At 31.5% G+C, this 20,458-nt stretch overlaps 2 protein-coding genes across 4 annotated transcripts in view; both read right to left on the bottom strand.

Annotated features, from left to right (window-relative positions):
- Positions 1–1,240: 1,240 nt before the first annotated feature.
- LOC119603298 (facilitated trehalose transporter Tret1-like) lies at positions 1,241–11,373 on the bottom strand. The gene is made up of 8 exons (XM_037955298.1): positions 11,191–11,373; positions 3,127–3,359; positions 2,815–2,945; positions 2,567–2,759; positions 2,334–2,487; positions 2,058–2,272; positions 1,547–1,813; positions 1,241–1,459 (listed from the first exon to the last, which is right to left on the bottom strand). Exons 1-8 carry the CDS (start codon positions 11,231–11,233, stop codon positions 1,313–1,315), a joined length of 1,383 nt encoding a protein of 460 aa, XP_037811226.1. The 5' UTR covers positions 11,234–11,373; the 3' UTR covers positions 1,241–1,312.
- A 4,399-nt stretch (positions 11,374–15,772) lies between these two features.
- Positions 15,773–20,458, bottom strand: part of LOC119603304 (receptor-type tyrosine-protein kinase FLT3) — a 32,791-nt gene continuing 28,105 nt past the window's right edge. For 2 of the 3 annotated variants that reach the window (XM_037955321.1, XM_037955306.1), the window contains exons 10-16: positions 18,644–18,680; positions 18,426–18,588; positions 18,210–18,364; positions 17,915–18,119; positions 17,371–17,512; positions 17,207–17,312; positions 15,773–16,520 (exon numbers count right to left, since the gene is read on the bottom strand). In XM_037955321.1, coding sequence (XP_037811249.1) covers positions 16,164–16,520; positions 17,207–17,312; positions 17,371–17,512; positions 17,915–18,119; positions 18,210–18,364; positions 18,426–18,588; positions 18,644–18,680 — 1,165 coding nt within the window. In that variant the 3' untranslated portion in view covers positions 15,773–16,163. The remainder of the gene's footprint in view (positions 16,521–17,206; positions 17,313–17,370; positions 17,513–17,914; positions 18,120–18,209; positions 18,365–18,425; positions 18,589–18,643; positions 18,681–20,458) is intronic. The other variant, XM_037955312.1, reaches the window with a different exon arrangement.

Consider the following 20,458-nt stretch of genomic DNA (forward strand, 5'->3'; position numbering starts at 1 on the left):
CTTGATGACTCTCATGAATTTTATAAGTATAGGGCTTCATTTGACCATAGCCCCTATACAAAGCCCCCTTCAAAATTTGACTTAAATGTCCACAATTTTATACAACAATTAATGGCTTAAGTATATCTGAGGCAAGGTACAATTCAACTTAAATGCTTTATTATGAAAACTAAATTACATTCTATTTTTGTAATAGATGTAGGTTGTATATGGTCGGTCTCTTTCTTACTTGTTTTTTTTAGTGGATTGGAAACTTAAAGCCACGACAATCTCGGCCCTCGCTTACAAATGACGAAAGCCTTCATTCTCGTATATAAGGAACATATTAGTGATGAAAGACGAATTAGAGCCATCCAGGTGGGTAGACATTAGTGGAAATGAAGACAATCATCGGTTGACTCTTGGTGGAAATGCTGGGATATTTCCCAAAATATCATATTATCAGAATAAGTCATTATATGTTATTGGTATTTTATTTAATGAAATTGTCGTGCTGCATTGATCCTTATACCACTTTTATCCCGGTGCGACATCTTTAGATGAAAATACATGTACATAAAGAGTCTATGAGCCTGCTTTCTTTCTGAACAGTCTCTGATCGGGTTTTCCTGGCCATTAATATTCTGGGTTTCTCCATACTTTAGTTTGCAATAGGTATGGCTGTATCCGAAGAACTTAACCCATTTCTTCGTCTTTCCGTACTAGGTTTCCCTTTACGGGATCATACATAAGTCTTCGGAGGCCGATTGGAGTTTTACGCATTCAGCGCATTCAACATAAGCAACATCTCCTCGTCGTTATCGAAAATGTTTAATCATGGATCATGGCCGAAGACCGTCTATCCAGGACACTTTATTAAAGGAATCCATAATGCACTATTTAAAGAGCAATTCTTTCCGGGATAAGAGTGCCTCTTTCTTAAATTCTATACAAATTTTCCAATACATTTCTATTTTAAAAGTGTCACAATGCCCATGGACATTACGACACTTTTCAATGTGTCATAACGACCATGGACCTTAAAGAACATATCGTATATTATCACTATAACTAAACTGGCATATGAAATCGGAAGATATAACCAAACATTTCCAGATATGTTTTGTAAGGTTAATGATAAGAGTACATATATTTTTATTTACATATTTAATATTCATCCAATACTTGCGTGATATGACAGACTTGACCTACTATATCTATAATATTGTTTATTTTATCACACACTTTTGATAATTTTTAAAAAATAAATATTTTATTGAGAAATTATTATTTTGCACTTATAATGGATTTGAGTAACTGTATACTATTTTTATTACAAATTTGCTAATATTTTTTCAATACTTTTTCCTTTAGTTTCAGGTACAAATAAAACAATAAATATGGCACCAACAAAACAGCAGCTGGCGAAAACAAACATTATTCCATACATTCCAAATAGTTCTGACAATACAGTCAAGTACTGTAATAAAAAAAAATAGAAATGTAAATATTGTGCGAGGGCAGCTTCAATGAATTACTTATAAGTGGGATGTGCGTCAGTACTTACTTTTAATAAAAAGAATGAAAATAGCCATAACGTTAACATGCAAATCATGGAACCAGCATTTCTTATTTTCGGTGGCATTATTTCGGAGACCACGACAAAAGGTAGAGTTAAAACGCCCCAACAAGCAATGAATATAGTAAAAGAAAAACTAGCAACTGGTATCCACGAAAATGACTTTATATCAAATCCCAACTTAGTAAGATACATAAACGTTCCAAGACATAAAAGACCAATGCCAGTTCCAATTGATGATATTGTTAATAAAACCTTAAAACACATACATAAATAGTTAGTTAGTTTGAAAGGAGGATGTATATACATCAAATCCGAAGAAATACACCTAGGCCTCTATTGGGCCTGTTGTGCGCTCCTTACCAGTACCTCAGGTGGGAGGCACTTCCGGTCTACCAGATTAGAATACTAACCTATTGGAGACCACACATACATACACACAAACAAACATATATACCGTAATAGAACAATCGATAGAATTGCCATTATAACATATTACCTTGCGTCCAGCACGTTCAACAAGTATTGTCGACATATATGAACCGAGCAATTGTATAACACCAACTATAATTGCAGACATATTAGGTGTTAGATTTGAACCGGATTCTTTAAAAATCGTAGCCGTATAGTTTAGCATTGCGAAGCAGCCACAAAATTGATTAATGGCCATCAATGCGATTCCAATAATGAACGCTTTACGAGCTTTTGGCTCAACTGCAAAAAGATTTCTTAAATTTTAATTCCGATAATGCAAAAACATAATTGGAATATCTACCAAAGTCCTTGAGGCTAATGCTAATATCTTTGGAGTTTGGATTTGTTAGAGTATTGCTTTCCATTAGTTTTTCAAGATCGATTTTTACTGTTTGAGGTATTTCTTTGCCGGAAAATTTGCAGTTGCGAAAATAACATAAAGACTTTTCAGCTTCCTAATACAAATGTGACATATATTGTTCATAGATTTGTTAAAAGAACAATTGGAATTAAATAATTTGCTAAATTATGTACCTTAATATTGTTTTTGTTAATAAAATATTGTGGACTTTCTGGTAGAAAGATAAAAGTTATTAAAAATGTTAAGGGTAATGCTGAAAGAATCCATGCAGCAATGTCGTAACTAAAATAGTTTCCAAGGATAAAAGCAAACAGAATTCCAATATTACAGGATAAAACCAGCAAAGTACCCAGTTTCCCACGAACCCTATAGAAATTAATTATTTAATAAAAAGTAGATATTAGTGCTGCATCTGGATTACCTATCCTCGGATATTTCTGTTGTATAGACCGGAATAACAGCGAATGATCCACCACCAGAAAATCCACCCAAAAATCTCGATGCTGCCAAATGGAGAGGATTTTTCGACAAAGGTATAATCCACCATCCCAACTGTTTAATTAAATCTACACTTTATTTACTAAATTATAAAAATCTTATAAACTTTAAAATATTGTCTTAACGCAATAACATTTATTTCGGACGCAATAAAGGAATTTTATATTTTACTTAATACATAAAGTGGCGTAAAATCCGCATATAGAAAAACTCACATTGATTAAAATATACTTACTAATGCTGGTAACGCTATCAAAATTAAACAACGTTTTCTACCAATTTTATCTGCCGCCCAAGAAAATAAAATTGTGCCTAACGAACCACCAACACTGAGCATTGAGACAATCCAACCAGCTTCGATATTCGTTATAGGTCCTGATTCAAGGGGGCTACTGGACGATTGCAATTCCACAAAACTAGCTGATGGCCAACCATTAAAGGCACCGTACGATATTGATATTATATTAACTGAACGGTATACAAATAAATAAATTAGTATGAAATAGTATATACATATAATGAACAAAATAAAACCCATCTGAGCAAAATCGATATTTTTTAAACACCTCTAATGTACATACATATATATAATTTTGTATGTATGACATTTAACAAACTAGATGTTGAATGATAAAGAATTTCCGAAGGGCCCAGAATATGCACTGCGGAAAATTTGTATCAGTTGATCCAAAAGTAAAAGATCCAAAATTTGTTTTAGGAAATTGATTTAAATCTATTGATAAATAATCGAGACTTTTGGACATGTGTGGAGTAACCCTTGTATTTTAAAAGCAAGTAAGAAAGTATAGTCGGCCTTGACCGACCATAAGATACCCTACACCAGTTATGAATATTAAATGTGATTTATTTTTCATAATAAAGCATTTATCTTCTATTACCCTGTTCCGATACATTTAAGCAATTTATGGACGATAAAATTTTGTAAATATATTTATATTTACATAATATTTTATTGTGCTGAATTTCATCGCGATATTTGTGTTTATAAGTTAATTTTGGACATTCAAGTAATTTTCTGAAGGGGACTTTGTATCGGAGCTAGGGTCAAATGAGGCCCGATCTCTATGAAATTTGGCAAGGTCATCAAGGCTTGTATAAAACTTAGTTGTGCCGCTTTTTATCAATATACATGTATATTTAACATAATTATGAGCTCAGAAGCCCTTTTCGGGGGGTTCTGTTGTATGGGGGCTAGGTGAAATAATGGACCGATTATAACCATTTACAATAGGCTCATCCTTGGGCCGAAAAAAGAGTGTGTGCTAAATTTCATCCAATTATCTTGAAAACTGCGACCTGTACCTTGCGCACACTAAAGTGGTGTAGGGTATAAAAATTTACAATTATTTGCATCTTATGCCAATTTCTGCTAATTGTTTCATTAATTAATTTTCCGAAATTACACAGGTTCGCTGAGGTAAGTTCCGTGACATGCCACATAGTATGAAAAAGATGTCAATTAACCCCTCGTAAGACTTCGCCATGTTAAAGTGACAGGTTCCCTCCATATAAAGTGTCAGAACTAGAACCGGTTCCTATCACTTTAGAACTAGCGCGTGACAAGTTTCGTGTCAATTCTACTTCTGCGGTAAACATATATATTTTTAAAAATAAATGTACGAAAAAAGACAGCTTTTGTCAATTTATTGAAGATTTAGGTGAAAATATCTCGAAGAAGAAAGAAGAAACATATGTTTATTTTTTATTTTAAAGCTGACAGAATGGACTTTCGAATGTCATACATCATACATATAAATAAAATTATAACGTCTCAAAAGTGCCAAAAATAGCGTTTTTCAAACTTCAGGACACGATATATCGATGTGATGGACAAAATTTGGTCTCTGGGTACATACATATTAAAATGTTTTTGTCTCTTGATCTCTGCGTTAAAAATTTGTCGGCCTGAGTATTTAAATGTTTTGGGAGATAGGGGCTTTTGTTTTTATACCATTCACCTTCGTGAGAAGGGTATATATAAGTTTGTCATTCCGTTTATAATGCCCGTCTGTCTGTATGTTTGTTGAAAACAATTTTCTGTAGAATTCTGTCTGACATGCTTTCGGGAAGTTTCCTATTTAAAATTAGCAAATTCATAAAAATCCGATACAACCTCTGAAAATTGCATCAAAAATTTAGATTTTTCTTTCAGAGACAGAATAATAAACAAACTACAACAACACACATAAACAATTTTTTCAGACATGTCTGATGTCAGAAATTTTCTGAAATAATTCTTATACTTTATCAGAATTTTTAACGAATTTCTAAATTTCCTTTAGACATTTTACAGAATAATCGGCAAACTGTTTGTTAGACTTTTCTGCACATTTTCTGAAGTATTAAACGATTAATATCAGACTTGTCTGCACATTGTCGCAAGGGAATTTCAGTGTTACGACTAATCTGCACATTGGCGGAGGACAATTTGTTTTTTTATTCCTATATTATTTTTTAGACATAAAGGAGAATAGTCTATACATTTTCTGAAGTAAAATATAAAATGGATTAAGAATTATATCCGATAAATCTGCACATAATCTGAAGAGAATTGTTTTTGTAACGTTCTTTTAGATATTTAACAGAATAGTCTGCACATTTTCTGATATTTTTTGCTCGGTCATTTTGTTCCCATTTTCAGTACTTTTGTAAGAAAACTTTGCGACAACTCTGCACATTATCTGAAGGAAATTTTGTTTTTTTTATAAAAATCATGCACAAACCTGTTTATATTTTGAAATTCGTCAACTGTACTTTAAAAGGGAATTTAATTTTTATTTTATTTTCTCAGTTGGTTTTTGGAAATCAAGTAAACAACATCTGCATATGTGATGATTATTGTTTAAATTTCTTTAAACTTTGTTAATACACAAAAATTAGCAAAAAAAAATACATAATTTTTTATGGTTTAATTTTATAATTTTAAATAGATGTATATAATGAACTCTATTTTCGTATATAATACGTAAGTAGTATGGTTTAATTTTATTAATTTTAAAAATAATCTATAAATTTCTATTATTTATTTATGTACCCTTAAGAAGTCATGAATAATGGAATCTTATAAATTATTATTAAAATTAATAAACTTAAACCATAATAAATTGTATATATGAAAATAGTTTTCATCAGACGTTGATCAGAATAGTCAGCCCATTTTATTATACTTGATCAGACTTTTGTACGAACTGTCGGACATTTCATCAGACATTTATCCGACATCTATCAGACTTTCTTATAATTGATCAGACTTTTGTACGAACTGTCGGAAATTTTATCAGACATTTATCAGACATCTATCAGACTTTCTTATATTTGATTAGACTTTCGTACGAGATGTCGAAAGAATGTCAGACATGGTATCAGACATTTGTCCGACTTCAATAAGATTTGTCGAAAATTCCTACAGAATTTCCCCAGGAAGTTACATCAGATTTCGTACCGAATTCTGACCGACAACTCTGCACATTTTTCCGAATTTCCTCAGACAAAGAGTTCCGAATTCCGAGCAACCTTTCATACGATTTTCGTAACGAATTCTGATTGAATTCGGATGCGAAATCGGCAACTTGTGCAGACTGTCGGTACGAATTCGTTACGAATTCGGCAAAAATTGTTTAGTGGGTTGTTATTGTATTACTTGTTTAAAAAAAGCAGAGCAAGAACAACAATTACGAATGAAGCAGTGATGCAATGTGTTGTTATTGGATAGAAACGTGAAATTAAGTATGTAGAGCCCGGATTAAGTGAGAACCTATAAAAGAGGACATTTTGGTACTTTTTCGTTCTACAAAAGGTACTTTTTGAATTTTCTATAATATTGGACCTAAAAGGGGACTTTTTGGTTTTTCGTTCTACAAAAGGTACTTTTTTTAATAATCTATAATATTGAACCTAGAAACATGAACTTAGCATATAGGGCCCGGATTTGGTGAGAACCTATAAAAAGCAATTTTTTGATACGGATTAAGTGAGAACACATAATTTTTTTGTTCTTCAAAAGGTACTTTTTGAATTTTCTATAATATTAAAGATACAGTGAAAATAATCCATGCTCAACTTTACGAAAACAACTTTCGTAACTTCTATATACGTAATATTTACAAAAATTTCGTGTATAATACGAAATATTATTTAATAAAACCCTTTTCTATTTTAACGAAAGTACGAAAACTTTCCGTAAAATTTTTTTCTTAAATTTTAGCGAAATTAAACATAATGATATTAATTATATTATCATTAAATAAAACTACGACATTTTTATAAAATTTAAGAAAAAGAATAAAATAATTCACGAAGTATTTTCATAAAAAAATTCAAAATTTGTGTGGAGAATAATTTTGAACTAAAATTAGAAAAATTATTTTAAAATGAACAAAAATGTTTGCATAAATTAATATTTCGTAAATTTTACCATATTTATTCAAAATTCACTTTTTTCAATTTATGTAAATTAATTTTTCCAAGATTATTTTGCATTATACTAAAGTATTTCGTAAAATTTCGTATATATTACGAAAGAATTTCGTGGTGCGAAACAACGAACGATTCGTACAATGTACGACATTTTTCGTATATATTAGGCATGGATGTAGAGACATGAAATTATGTAGAGCCCGGATTAGGTGAGAACCTACAAAGATAAGTTTGTAATATTGAACCTAGAAACATGAAATTAAGCATTAATTAAGGTAGCACCCTAATTGATTAATAATCTTAAAAATGAGACTTTTACGACTGGTATTTTTTATTTTTGTAATAAAATTCAAAGTGACTCATTTTTTAACATATCGTGGTGAAGAGTATATAAGATTCGGCATAGCTGAATTTGTTAATAAAATCTCTAATTTTTTGGCCGGAATAGTCAAATTGGTTTGATGCATTACGTCAGATTCAACAATGAAATCGATTTTGATTTTTGGTTAGTTAGTGTCATTTGCCGCAATTTTTATTAGGGTTTTGTGAATGCCAGTTTAGTGAAAGCAAATGCAAAATTTTATTTTTTGCGAATGCGAATGAAAATAGTATAATTCAAATTAATTTAACAAAAAATTGAAAATGATGAAATTGTATTATAATTTAATATATCGTGACCCTATATTCAAAAAGTGCGAACTCAATTTTGGGCAAAGTGAGTTTTTGATGCAAAAGGATTCCTCAATGCATGATCCACGTCTGGTATAAACTTGAAACCAAAAAGTAATTTTTGCACTTTTAACAACAATTTTTGTTAATATGCTATCTCAAAGTTAAATTTTTATTGAAGAAAATAAGTGCTAACTTCCATACAAATTTACAACATTTTTTAAAACTTCAAATTTATTTAAAATTTATTTTGTATATTAACAAGATGAACATGCTGAACACAAAACAGGTGAAGATTAATAAATTGAATGTATAGTTTTTAAGATATGATCATTTATATATTTGTATATAAAGCCAGTTTTAGATTTAAATAATCTTTTTCCGAAAAATGTAAAGTTATTTCAGAAATCGTTTATAACACTAAGATCTATAATATTCTATGGTTCCAATTTAGAATTTTGATTTTAAAAAAGTCTTTAAATGTGCAAATTATGGAGTATTATTCAAAAAATATTGGTACTTTTTATATTCAAAAACTTTTCATAATTTCAAATATTTGTGCTGAGAATAAGGAATAGTAAACAAGCAGATATGCCATGAGTTTTTCTACTTAAATGGTGTAAATGAATCTTATTGGACTTACTGGTTTGACTTATATCCCTTTAAAAAAAAACATTTCATAAAATTATAAAATAGCGCATATTATTAAAGATATACGCTTGTATTTATAAAAAAATCTTATTTTGCTTTTAATGCACTCAATAGTTAAAGCACACTTTAGCCTTAAAAACTATTAATAAAATTGTGATATTCATAAACAAATAATAAACGTATATTAACTATTGTGCTGATTTATGTTTAAGTTGGCAGCACTGTACAATATGGCTGTCATTTTATGTGTTAGTGTTGCGTACAATTAGGATAAAATATTCGTTGATTCGGTTTTCTTAATTTCATATTTTTGTTTATAATAGATTTTTGACAATAAAAACAAACTTTTAAGAAAAATAAATATATATATATGGCTTTAATAAATGTCTATTTAGTTCAGATGTATAAATATAACATATAATTTCTAATTATTATTAAAAGTATCCAAATAACGGATATTTTGCGACAAAATATACATCACTATGACACATTTTCTTATTTTTACTTATTTTCCTTGTAATTTTTGATAATTTTTTGCAAATATTGATAAATTTCTTTGATATTTGACTAATTTTAATGCCGGCGAATATATTTTGCATTAGTATAACACTAATCAATATAATTTACATGGTTAATTACTTTATGGCATTATATTTAACCAACAAACTTTGAAAAAGCCAAATCAAATGATTTTGTCCATCATTTGGTTGACAGACGGGCATTTCCAAATTGCCTAAAAATAGTGCTGGACAATTGGAATATTGTCAAATATTCATGCATTAATCCAATAATGCCTAGATTTGAGTTTTTTCCTCAAAATATAATCGTTTAAAAATTTTCTGGGATTTTATTTACAAATTTGTAAACGTTAAAATTAGAATTTTTAGATTTTATTTTAAAAGAAACCATAATTACTTTTCGCAATCAACCTAATATTACCGGAAAAATCTTTATCTGAGAAAAAAATTGTTAAAAATCAAGTTATTGTTGGCTTAAAGAAGGGTCGAGCCTACAATAAAATTCTTCTAATTGTCAATGGTTTATTGAAGGTGTTTTAAGCTATTTCGCGTTTATAAATACGATTTTCCTGAATTTTGCCTAAAATTGTTTAATAAACCTAAAATAAGTTTTTATAAATACAGCCGATATATTATAAAATTTTTGTTCTATTCTTTGAACAAAACATGCTAACTTAGAATAAATATTTGTTTTTTTGTCGACCAAAAAGTGCTATCTTAAATAAGTCGCTAAAATGTGCAAAATATTAAAATTTTTTCATAGGTAAGAATTAGTAAGGATTTTAAAAACGTATTATGGAAGAAATATTGTCTTTTAGTGCAATATTTCACGAATTAAATAGTTTTTTTGCTTTCCTGAAAACTAGACTTTATTGATTTAGCACTTTTTAAATATAGGGTATAGATATTTTGATGAAAAATCGAGCTGGAACAACATTTTTGCTTCATAATACATAACCAATACTTTTCTACTTCCCATGGACGAAGCCTATTGAAAATGGTTAAAATTGGTCAATTATTTCACCTAGCGCCTATACAACCGTACCCCCAGAATAGGACTTTTGAGCTCACAATTATGTTAAATGCTATAGTATCTAAACAAAAATCGTCAAAACTTCAAAGTATACTGCCGATTTTTGTAATGATCGGGCCTCATTTGACCCTAGCCTCCATACAAACCCCTTCAGAAAATGACTTGAAGATTAAAATTCACTTATAAACACTAATATCGCGATGAAATTCTGCATAAATACATTTAATGTAGACGTAAATTCCTTCACTAAATTTTGTAAGGATAGACCCATATTAACCCTTACCACCATATAAACCAAACAAATTTAATGCTTTATTAATAAAAATAATCTAAATTTGTTAACATACTCCCTGGAGTAGGGTATTATATGGTCGGCCATACTTGACTATACATTCATACTTGTTGATAATAATTAAGTGGAAATGCTATTATTGAAAAAGTTTGCTTAATTTTAATAAAATAAATGGAGAATATATATTATTTTCGAGTCCATAGGAAGTTATTGCTAATAATTTTGCTGAAATCAAAAATTCGGGGGAAATTTTAATAATTCAAACAAATATTAACCAATGACTTATTTATCATTTTCGAAAGGTATATAGTACATTTATTTATAACTTTTTGCAAATATCAAAAATGAAATAGCAAGGCATGTAGAGCGGAACAGATGTTACAGATATTTACACAGAGGAAAAGCAAAGATGGAGGCTGCGGTTAATCCCTCATCCAAATTTGGAACACAAAGAAAACAAAAAATTTATGTAAATTTGTTTGTGGAAATCGATTTGCCGCGGAATGTTTTTCCACCAAAATGACATAAGAAAAAGGTTTTCGTTATTAAAACACTACTGGTTACCACGTAGTGATAGGGTCTAATTTTGATTATAACCCTAACATACATAAATATGTATGTATATTCATAATTTATTAAATTTTTTAGATTATATAATGTTTCTCTAAAAGATTTATGTTTGTATAAATAAATACTCACCACATATCCCAGCTAAATATTGATTTTTTGCGTGATCTTCCATTGTTAAGACGAATTATATTTTTTTTTAAATTTTGGTTTTAATTGTTAACGTTTGTGGGGAAATTAAAATACATTTTTTTTTTAAATTAACACTGTCCAACCGAGACATCGGATGATCACTGATAGCTACTTGTATTTGCAAATACAGGGTATTGCTTCTATGTAGAAATAATAAAGATTTTAAATATTTAAATCACATATATATTTACATTTACATAACACATACAAGCATAAAAGCTACACTACGATTAAATAGAAAGAGAATAAAACATTTTTATCACTTGAATAAACATTTTTTATCACGATTTACTTAGTAGGGTGTAGCTAAGAGATCACGGTTTGTAAATGTGAAACAAGCGGGCAATAATTACCCCAGAAAATTATCGTTTACAGGAAAAAAACCTAATACTTAGTTTCATTTGTAAAAAATCGACCTCCATTTAAAAATACTTTCTTTAAAATTTCTTTATAAATCGAACTCTAATAAAAAATGTAAACAATAGAAGTCTCAGAACCTCAGTAGAACAAAAACTTGTCACTATTAAAACTATCCAATGTGACACCAGATTTTTGTATTAAGTAGGGAGATTATTTCTTGTCATTTAAGGAGAATCCGACGACTTTTATAAGATTAAAAGGAAAATTAAAAATATATATTTTTATCCAATTAGGAAACGCATTAGGAATTAATGAGATCCCTAATTGAATTGTACCGGGAGAATGGAAAGTTAGCTACGGGTTTCGTATATTCTGTACCAAAATTATTTTAACAGTATATAGGTGCGGCGGAATGATATTTAATTTTATTCAAGAAATGTGTAATACGCGGTTCACACAAAGTAACTTTTTGATTTTGAATGAGTGAGATTAAAGAAGAATAATATTTCTATCTTCTGTGTCTAAGTATATCTTAATAATTTCGAACAAAAAACGCTGAAAAAAGGACAATTTTTAAATAAGTCGAATACATTCTCTAATGCTTCCCTAGAACTACCTAGTTTCTAGATTGACAAATTCGAAAAAAATCATTGATTAAAGAACTAGTTCCAGAACCGTTCCAAAGAACGAGTGTCGACTCCATAGCGCACTCTCAGAACCAGTTCCGAAGGTGAAAATTTCGAACAAAAATCATTGGTCTCAACGCCAAACTAGAACGAATACAGGCTGAAAAATGCGTTCTGGAACTAATATAATTTTTCTTGGGATGTAAATATTATTTTTTAATAAAAAACTTTTCCATGAAACAGTATGTAAAGCATAGAAATTTGGTTTTTAGAAAGCAAATGTACGATTATAAACGCGAAAATCAGTGCCACTTTTATATAATTTGAATCAAAAATTATACAATGTCTTAAATTGAACGTCCTAATCTGTCCATCAATAGGTAGCATCTTGCGGTCTTAATTTTCAAAATGATAAATGAGGTCCGCTTTTTACAAAACTTATTATTTCTTTAAAGTTATCACTTTAGAACAATAACAAAAATCATTATAAATCATTTACTTACCGACCAATATTTCGATATGGGTATGAAAATATATCAATGTTTACAATACAGATGGCGAATTACTGCATACGTGATCTAGTCAAATTTACTTAATTTGAGAGGAGAGAGTGCTACAGGGGTATGAATGCGTAATATAGCTAACCAGTTGGTACTGCCATAGCCTCTTCATATTCCAATGACCGACCATGTGTGGCAAGAGTCACACCCTGCACGAGGTATCTCTGCTCATTCATTGCAAAACATGGCGGATCTACAGTGGACGCTCGATAAAAGCCGTAATCCCGGGTGTTATCCGTACCGTGACCATGAGATGAATGGCACTACGTTAGTGTATCATACTACGGTGGCCTCCCGACCAGAGTACTGTCCGATTGTATCTTTTGCCCATCTGCTGTAAGGGGCTCTGTTGCAGATGTTTTTATTTCCCCATTAATATTCTATTTTTAGATGGATCTTAAACTTTCAAAAAACAAAGAAATCGAATCAGGTCAGGTCCCCATGGACCTAGCTGAACCCGAGCAAGGATCTATGGATCTGAACGCTCACATTGTAGTGGATAACTCGATGTTGGGGGACTCATGTCCTAACTCTACTGAGCCAACGGATGCAGAAGATGCGTTACTGGAATCTTTTCCTAATACGCAATTCTCTATAGCAGCCATAGAACCAAAGGCAACACTGTCCATAGAAAGGCCAAAGCTTAATGGCGCATCGCGTAGGAGTCTAAAAGCCTATATCGAGCACGGCATGGACATCGAGGAGGCACGTAAAATCCGCCTAAAACCGATGAAGGAAGTTCTCAATGTGCTGCGTGACTTAAAACTCCCCAGAAAAGAGGCAGATCAGATGGATCAACTCCAAAAAGGCCTAATTCTCCGAAACGGGTAGTTAGTTCCACCGCAACTGGCGCGCATGAAGCTGCGAATGCAACCGAAAATAAGTCACAACCGCACTCTCAACCATCGTATACAGATGTTGCAGAAATCATCCGTCTTGGTGTCATTCCACCAGAATTCCCAACGGAAATGTGGTCTGACGAAAAACTTAGGATAATTCAGACGGCAGTCCTGGATAAGATTGCGGAGCTGAAAAAGGGCTCTATAAAACCACAATTAGCAGGATGCTCATTTGGTTGGTTGGTATTCAACTGTAAGGGCAGAGAGCCCCCCCGGGCATGTTTCCTTGATGTTCAGACCGCATCTTGGTGTATTGCAATCCGGGGGTAGATAGGTGCTACCAATACCTGTAGTCTTCCGGGACTATAAATTGGTGTTGACGATTTACTGCCTGGCCTAGTCCTTGCATAAATCGAAAAGAGGTCTAACCAGAGCACCACATAATCTGGTACTACGGGTGGCCAGTTGCCCGCAGGACTATGTCCTGGCTGGTCAGTTGGTTGAGGTTCCTTCGGGATCCACGTAGTGGCTGTGGTTTAAACCTAAATCGCAGGAAGGGGGTGCTTGGTTAAAAGACTGATACACGGTGAAATATAAATTTTCAAGATACATTTCTGTTATCGTTCCTAGATGCAAGGAGCGGTACAAATTGCAGAGCATGACTGTGGATTAATAAAATGTTGGAATTGAGCTGATAATGCGAAGAATTGGTAAACGAAGATGAACGATGTTTCTGATGTCTACTTTGAATTCTATAAAGAGAATGGAGTGATTGATGGATTTGACGGATGTGTGATAAATGGGTACAGATGTAAGATGAACGATGAATGATGAATGAGAGTTAGACTACGGTCTATCTAGCCAATGGAGTGCGAAGTCGTCACTGCCCTTTCTTTAATTTTGAAGCGATTTTCCAACATGGTTGAGTGTATGCTCAACTTATCACAGTGGGTGTCTGTGACCACTGAAATAAAGTCTTGTCAATTAATATAATCTGTGTTTTTCGGACTACCAATTACGTCCCCTAGGTGCTGTTGCCGAATCAACAGAGCCTTAGTAGTGTGGTTGGGCGACATTATGTCGGGGTAGATTGAGCTTGCTCATGATACTTGTATTTCCTCAACGTGACTACTTTGGCAAGAGATTAGATAGCTCGAGTACTTGAGCAAAGTGCTTGTACATGGACCGGCATATCCATGTACAAAAATTGCGACCTACGTGTAACAAACACAAAGGGGCAGTGGTGAGTTGTTTACTTGATACTCACCCAGTGGTTGAAAAAGTACCACCGTGGGGTAGGGCTACACAGCCAGGTACTCACGTAAAGCACTTCGACATCTTGTAAGGGCAGAGACTCGGCTAAGTGGATTAGAGAACATGTCCACAATTAGCAGGATGCTCATTTGGTTGGTTGGTATTCAACTGTAAGGGCAGAGACTCGGCTAAGTGGATTAGAGAACATGTCCTGTTGCTGAAACCTTACTTCAAGTCCTGTCCGAAGATGATTTTCCTAGGGCTGAGATCTATGCGGGATATTTCCCAGAAAAGCCCGAAACGGAAACATCCAGGATGCTATCCCTAATAGAAGGGCAAAATGCTGATTTCTCAGTGAGTACTGGAAGGTACTGAACCGAGTCAGCAAAGGCAACATCCTAGAAATTATATTTGCAATTGACCCAACATCTGCCTCCAAACTAAAAGAAAATCGCTTTCATATAGGCTATGGATATGGAACAGTTCATATTAGGCTCACACATCGCCAAAATCCAAGGTTATCTGAAACGGGACTCTGGAAATTCTAAGATCAAGAGTCATTAAGTTTGAACTTTGTAAAAAATCGAAAACCATATGGGCCACTAGCGGCTGTCCCCAAGGAGGCGGGCGTATTATCGCCTTTATTATTGACACTGGTAATCGATACTCTACTTCAAAAACTAAATGACTTATGTTTTCGAAATTATGGTTATGGCATAACCAGAAGCCTGCGATAGATATTATCGCAGGCTTCGACGATGTAACGAGGCATTATATGCATGTAAAAGGGGCTATTCTCTATTAATTAAAGTTAATAATCGTTTTTGCATAAGGAAGTAAATCAATAAGTAGTATGTATAAGCAATTTAAATAATATTTTTTATTTATTATTATTTTTAAACATTTTAGTTTTGCTGGTAAATAATACATATACACATGCACGTTTTCCTTAATATTATGGTAAGTTGCGGAATGAGTAAAACTATAAATTTAATACTATAAATTTTGAAATATGTAGAATTGATTCATTTTTAATTACTAACCAAATACTCAGGTATTTATACTTGTATACTTAAGGGATTACTATTCCAAACTGCGGAGTAAAGCCCTCCATGCCATTAATTATTAATATTAACTACATATGTATGTATGTATGTACTATTTTTATGTACTATACCTATGAAACACTTTATAAAAGTGAAATTTTGTACGATTATTTTGTTTTCTTATTATAATTAATTGTAGCACTAAAAAATTAGGAATATTATACGGAACTAATCATTATCTTTAATGGGTGGAAATACGTAGTCATCACTTAAAGTACTAATATCGATGTAAGCACTGCTGGCGCTTAATATTGTGTAAATCTCTTCAAACGATGGTCTTTCGTCACAAAATTCACTCCAACATTTCAACATAAGTTCGTAGATTTGTTCAGTACAAATATCGGGTTTTTCTAAACGTCCTCCCATTTTCAGAAACTTTACCAGCTCATGATTACTTAATGTGGGATATGGAGACGCTCCTAATGTGCCGATTTCCCATAAAACCACACCATAAGCCCAGACATCGCTTTTATTTGTATAAATATTGTCAAGTATTGCTTCGATTGAAAGCCATCTCAGTGGCAACTGTAAATTTGTAAAAAGGAGAATTCGTTTTAATTCAACGTAAAATATACATATATCGTCATATGAAATCCAAAAAGCCCTAAGTCACATTGAACAAATTTTTTAGGAGAAGCAAAAAACCGTCTAAAATGATAAATATACTTACGGAGATATGAAACTTACGCCTTTGAGAATTTGTTTTTTCTGAAACCCAAAAGGGCCTAAGTTACATTAAAAATAGTAAGTTTTAACATTTTCAACTAAATTCAAATCGGTTTTTGTTGGTCAAATAGACCAAAACATGGAAGGCATAAGGCTTATTTGTTTTCATAAAGATTTTAGGAAATTGGAATTTTTCTTTGAAAAAATTCTAAAAATGATAAAATAATCTCTAAATTACAAGGATTCGTTAAAAGTGACATTTTTGTTTCATTTGAATCCAACTTATAACATTTCACAGCTTCGAAGTTAAAAATTCAAAAGAATTTTAAAATTTTCATGAATTTTAAGGTAATTTTAGAACATAACCTTTTAGAATTTCTTTGATAGGGACGTTGATTTTAATTGTAGGAATGTAACATTTAGCAGGAACGTGTATTTTGATACGGTGCATCATAATCAATCAAAAAGTCGATTTTGATTTTTTTGTAACTTAGGGCTTTTTGGATTTCATATGACGATATGTATTTAGATGTAATGACACTTACCTTTCTAACTTTGGTATTAACGTATACGTCATGGCGAGATAAACCAAAATCTGAAATTTTTAACGTCTTTCTATCATCGATCAGTACATTACGTGCAGCCAAATCGCTGAAATGTTTGAATAAATAAATTTTTAATAATAAGACAATCATATATCACAACATACCGGTGAGTAATTTTTTGTTCCTCCAAAAATCTCATTCCATTTGCAATTTGTAGAGCGAAATCATAAAGTTCTTTATTATCCAACCGATATTCAAAAATTTTCGTGTCCGCATCGTCTTCATCGTTGATAACCGTATATGTGGCTGGAAAGGTAAATGGTATTATTTTTAAATAAGAGAAATTGTATTAATGAAAATTAAAAAAAAAATACAAATATAAAGTAATGCAGAACTTGTACAGAAATCGTTCTTAACACTTGTTATAAAACGATACCTTAAAAGATTTTTAGACGATCTTATGGTTTTTCTTCATCGATTCCAGTAGTAGATGTAACACCACTAGTTCTAGAATGTTATCAAAGAATCTGAATTGGTTCCGATAACATAAGTTCTAGAACTAATGATAAAAGAACCAGTTTTATTATTTTTTTTTAATGAGCAACAGATTGAAAAATGGCGTTCAAAAAAGAGAAATATGGCGGTAGCTACATTACCTACTATAAAAACGATCATTATAAATATTTATGGAAATGATAATAAACATACTTTCAGCAAATGATGGTATGGGAACGCGCGCCATTGATTCATTTTCACTGTCAACGGACTGTGTAGAGGTCATTTTTAGTTCCAAATATTTCAATTTAACATCATTTTGTCCAGAAGTTCTTACAGAAGATCCTAAATTCTTATAATTGGCATTTTGTTTGATAAGCTTTGTACTTTCTTCACGTACTTTACGTAGATATGATAACTGTATAAATAATACAAAAAATAAACATTAATTGTTAAGTAATATTAGCTGTAATAAATACTAAATACATATAATAGTTAATGATCCTACCAAATCGCCCCGACCAACGTACTCCATTACCATAAAATATGGCCTTTCAAGTGTACAGCATCCTAAAAATCGAACTATGTTGCTGTGCATTCCAACATTTTGTAGCATTTCTATTTCTTTTAAAAATTCACTTTCCTCTTCTTGAGTTGACATTTCTGAAATTGTAAAAATTGTTATAAGAACACATTGGCAACAGAACAAATTGTGAAGACATACTCTTAAGTTGTTTAACAGCAACCAGCTCGCCTCTCTGTACTTGTGATAAATTTACAGCTGTAGCTCTGAAAACGCGACCAAAGGCTCCTTCTCCGATTTCAGCTTCAATGTGTATATCACCGGGAGCTATTTCAAATTGACTATTTCTTTGTACCATCTGAAACTAAATGTAAAGTGGTATTCACAAAACAACAATTTGAATATAATCAGAAAATTACCTCAATATATGGAACGTAATTAATATTGTTTTCCATTCTAAAATTAAATGCAAAAAATACTACATATTAACTATTTTATACAAAAAGTATAAACTTAAAAATAATAATTTTAATAGTTTTCATACATTATTTTGAATATACGTACATATATTGAACTCGTGATTCTTTTCCCAGACAAAATGTATATCAAATGAAAGGTCTTTGGAATATTCCAAATACATACATATGTTTGTATGGAGAGGAAAAATGGTACTGATGTTCTCACCGAAAATTCAAGTTTAGTTTAAAAAACTTATTATGGAATGTTATGATACATCATTGAAAAAGCCTCTCAAAGACCTTTCAAATGATATCAAAGTTCAAGTTATTCATTTGAGTGAAACCCCGTAAAAAAGGACCTTTTTTCCGACTCACAAGGGCAAACATTTTGAAAAAAAGATGTCTGTTATTTAATTTTTCCTGGGAACATCAGTACCTTATTTGTTCTCCATACAAACGGGGAAACTCTAATGTGGATATGTAAGTGCCGGTTTACACAGGCAAACTTTTGTTGAAAAATATTTTCATAATTCTCTTTTAAAGTTTCCTTAATGTCTACACAGAGAAACTTTGGTTTCAGCAACGACGTATTAATAGCATTGATTTATTTTTGGTACGAATGAGAAGAATAACAAAACAACCCAGCGGTAAATAAAACAAAGTACTTAGATAATATTCGATGACATCAGTATGACGTTCTAAGCGAGCAATCTAAGTACTTAGAGTGCAATGCATGTGTAATCCAACATATCATGCACTTTAATTATAACATAGATTACGATTTAAGCAGAGAGTTAGCTGCCTTTTTCATGTTGTTTTTTGTTTTTATATCTATACAAAAAAAAAAAAAAACAGAACTAAAGTACCGTTTTATTTTTCTTTTGTATGTATACTACATGAAAAGAATAATATTTTTGTTTCAGTTTAAAGTTGATCTTTTGTAAGTGAAGTTGTGTTTTCTTAAACAAGTTATTTTATTGTAAAAATTTAAAATAATTGTGGTGATCTAAATGGCACAAGCGGATTTAAAAATTGGGGTAAATTTACTTCATACATTCTAGTTTTAATACTGACAATTTCCTCTTGTTTGTTTACAGGATCTGTAAAGGAAGATGGCCGAAAGTTTCAAAAGAAAATTAAGATTCATTTGATTTATTTTTGGTATTTTAATTATATTTTTATTGAATTAACTATAATACATGTTTATTATTTGATGATAATTTTTAAATAAACTTACATAATTTGAAATAAACGTAAACAAATATATATTTTTTCTTTAACAAAATCGGAAGACATGGTACTTTAACTTACAAATGCAAATAGGATTGTAATCTCCATACATTACATTCTTATTTGCAAGCGTTTATAGGCGTCTCATTAACTTCGCTTAGAACTCCACACATTATGTATGTGAAATTTTAATTTGTCTTAATGAAACTGTGGTTTACATTCTAAGCGAGAGCACATCGATGAGGCAGCCTAGGACACTTTTATGTTAAATCTAGGTGGAAGAATAAGTGAAAGCATCACCACTGACTGCCACGAAATATCACTTAGATAAGCGAGTACATAATGTGTATTTTTACCGCTGGGAAGCTACCGAGTACAAGAAACTTCGTACCGCGAGAGAGATGATTGATATTTATTTTTCTTTCTCTCACACACTAAATCAAACGCTTACTAAAAAATGTTTCCCTGTGTGAACCGGCACTAAATTGATTGCTGATTTTAATTCCCACAATTTAAAGATGTGTATTTCGAATAGCAGCTATTTGT

This window comes from Lucilia sericata, unplaced genomic scaffold (assembly GCF_015586225.1).
Source record: "Lucilia sericata isolate MDLA Ls3-8-SP2 unplaced genomic scaffold, ASM1558622v1 Contig000009F_arrow, whole genome shotgun sequence".
In the NCBI taxonomy this organism is placed as follows: domain Eukaryota; kingdom Metazoa; phylum Arthropoda; class Insecta; order Diptera; family Calliphoridae; genus Lucilia; species Lucilia sericata.

Coding starts and splice junctions, on each gene's coding strand:
- LOC119603298 (XM_037955298.1), bottom strand. CDS start 11,233: ATGGAAGATCACGCAAAAAATCAATATTTAGCTGGGATATGTG. Junction 3,360..11,190: donor ATATTTAGCTGGGATATGTG/GTGAGTATTTAT, acceptor TATACCGTTCAG/TTAATATAATATCAATATCG. Junction 2,946..3,126: donor TGATAGCGTTACCAGCATTA/GTAAGTATATTT, acceptor TTAATTAAACAG/TTGGGATGGTGGATTATACC.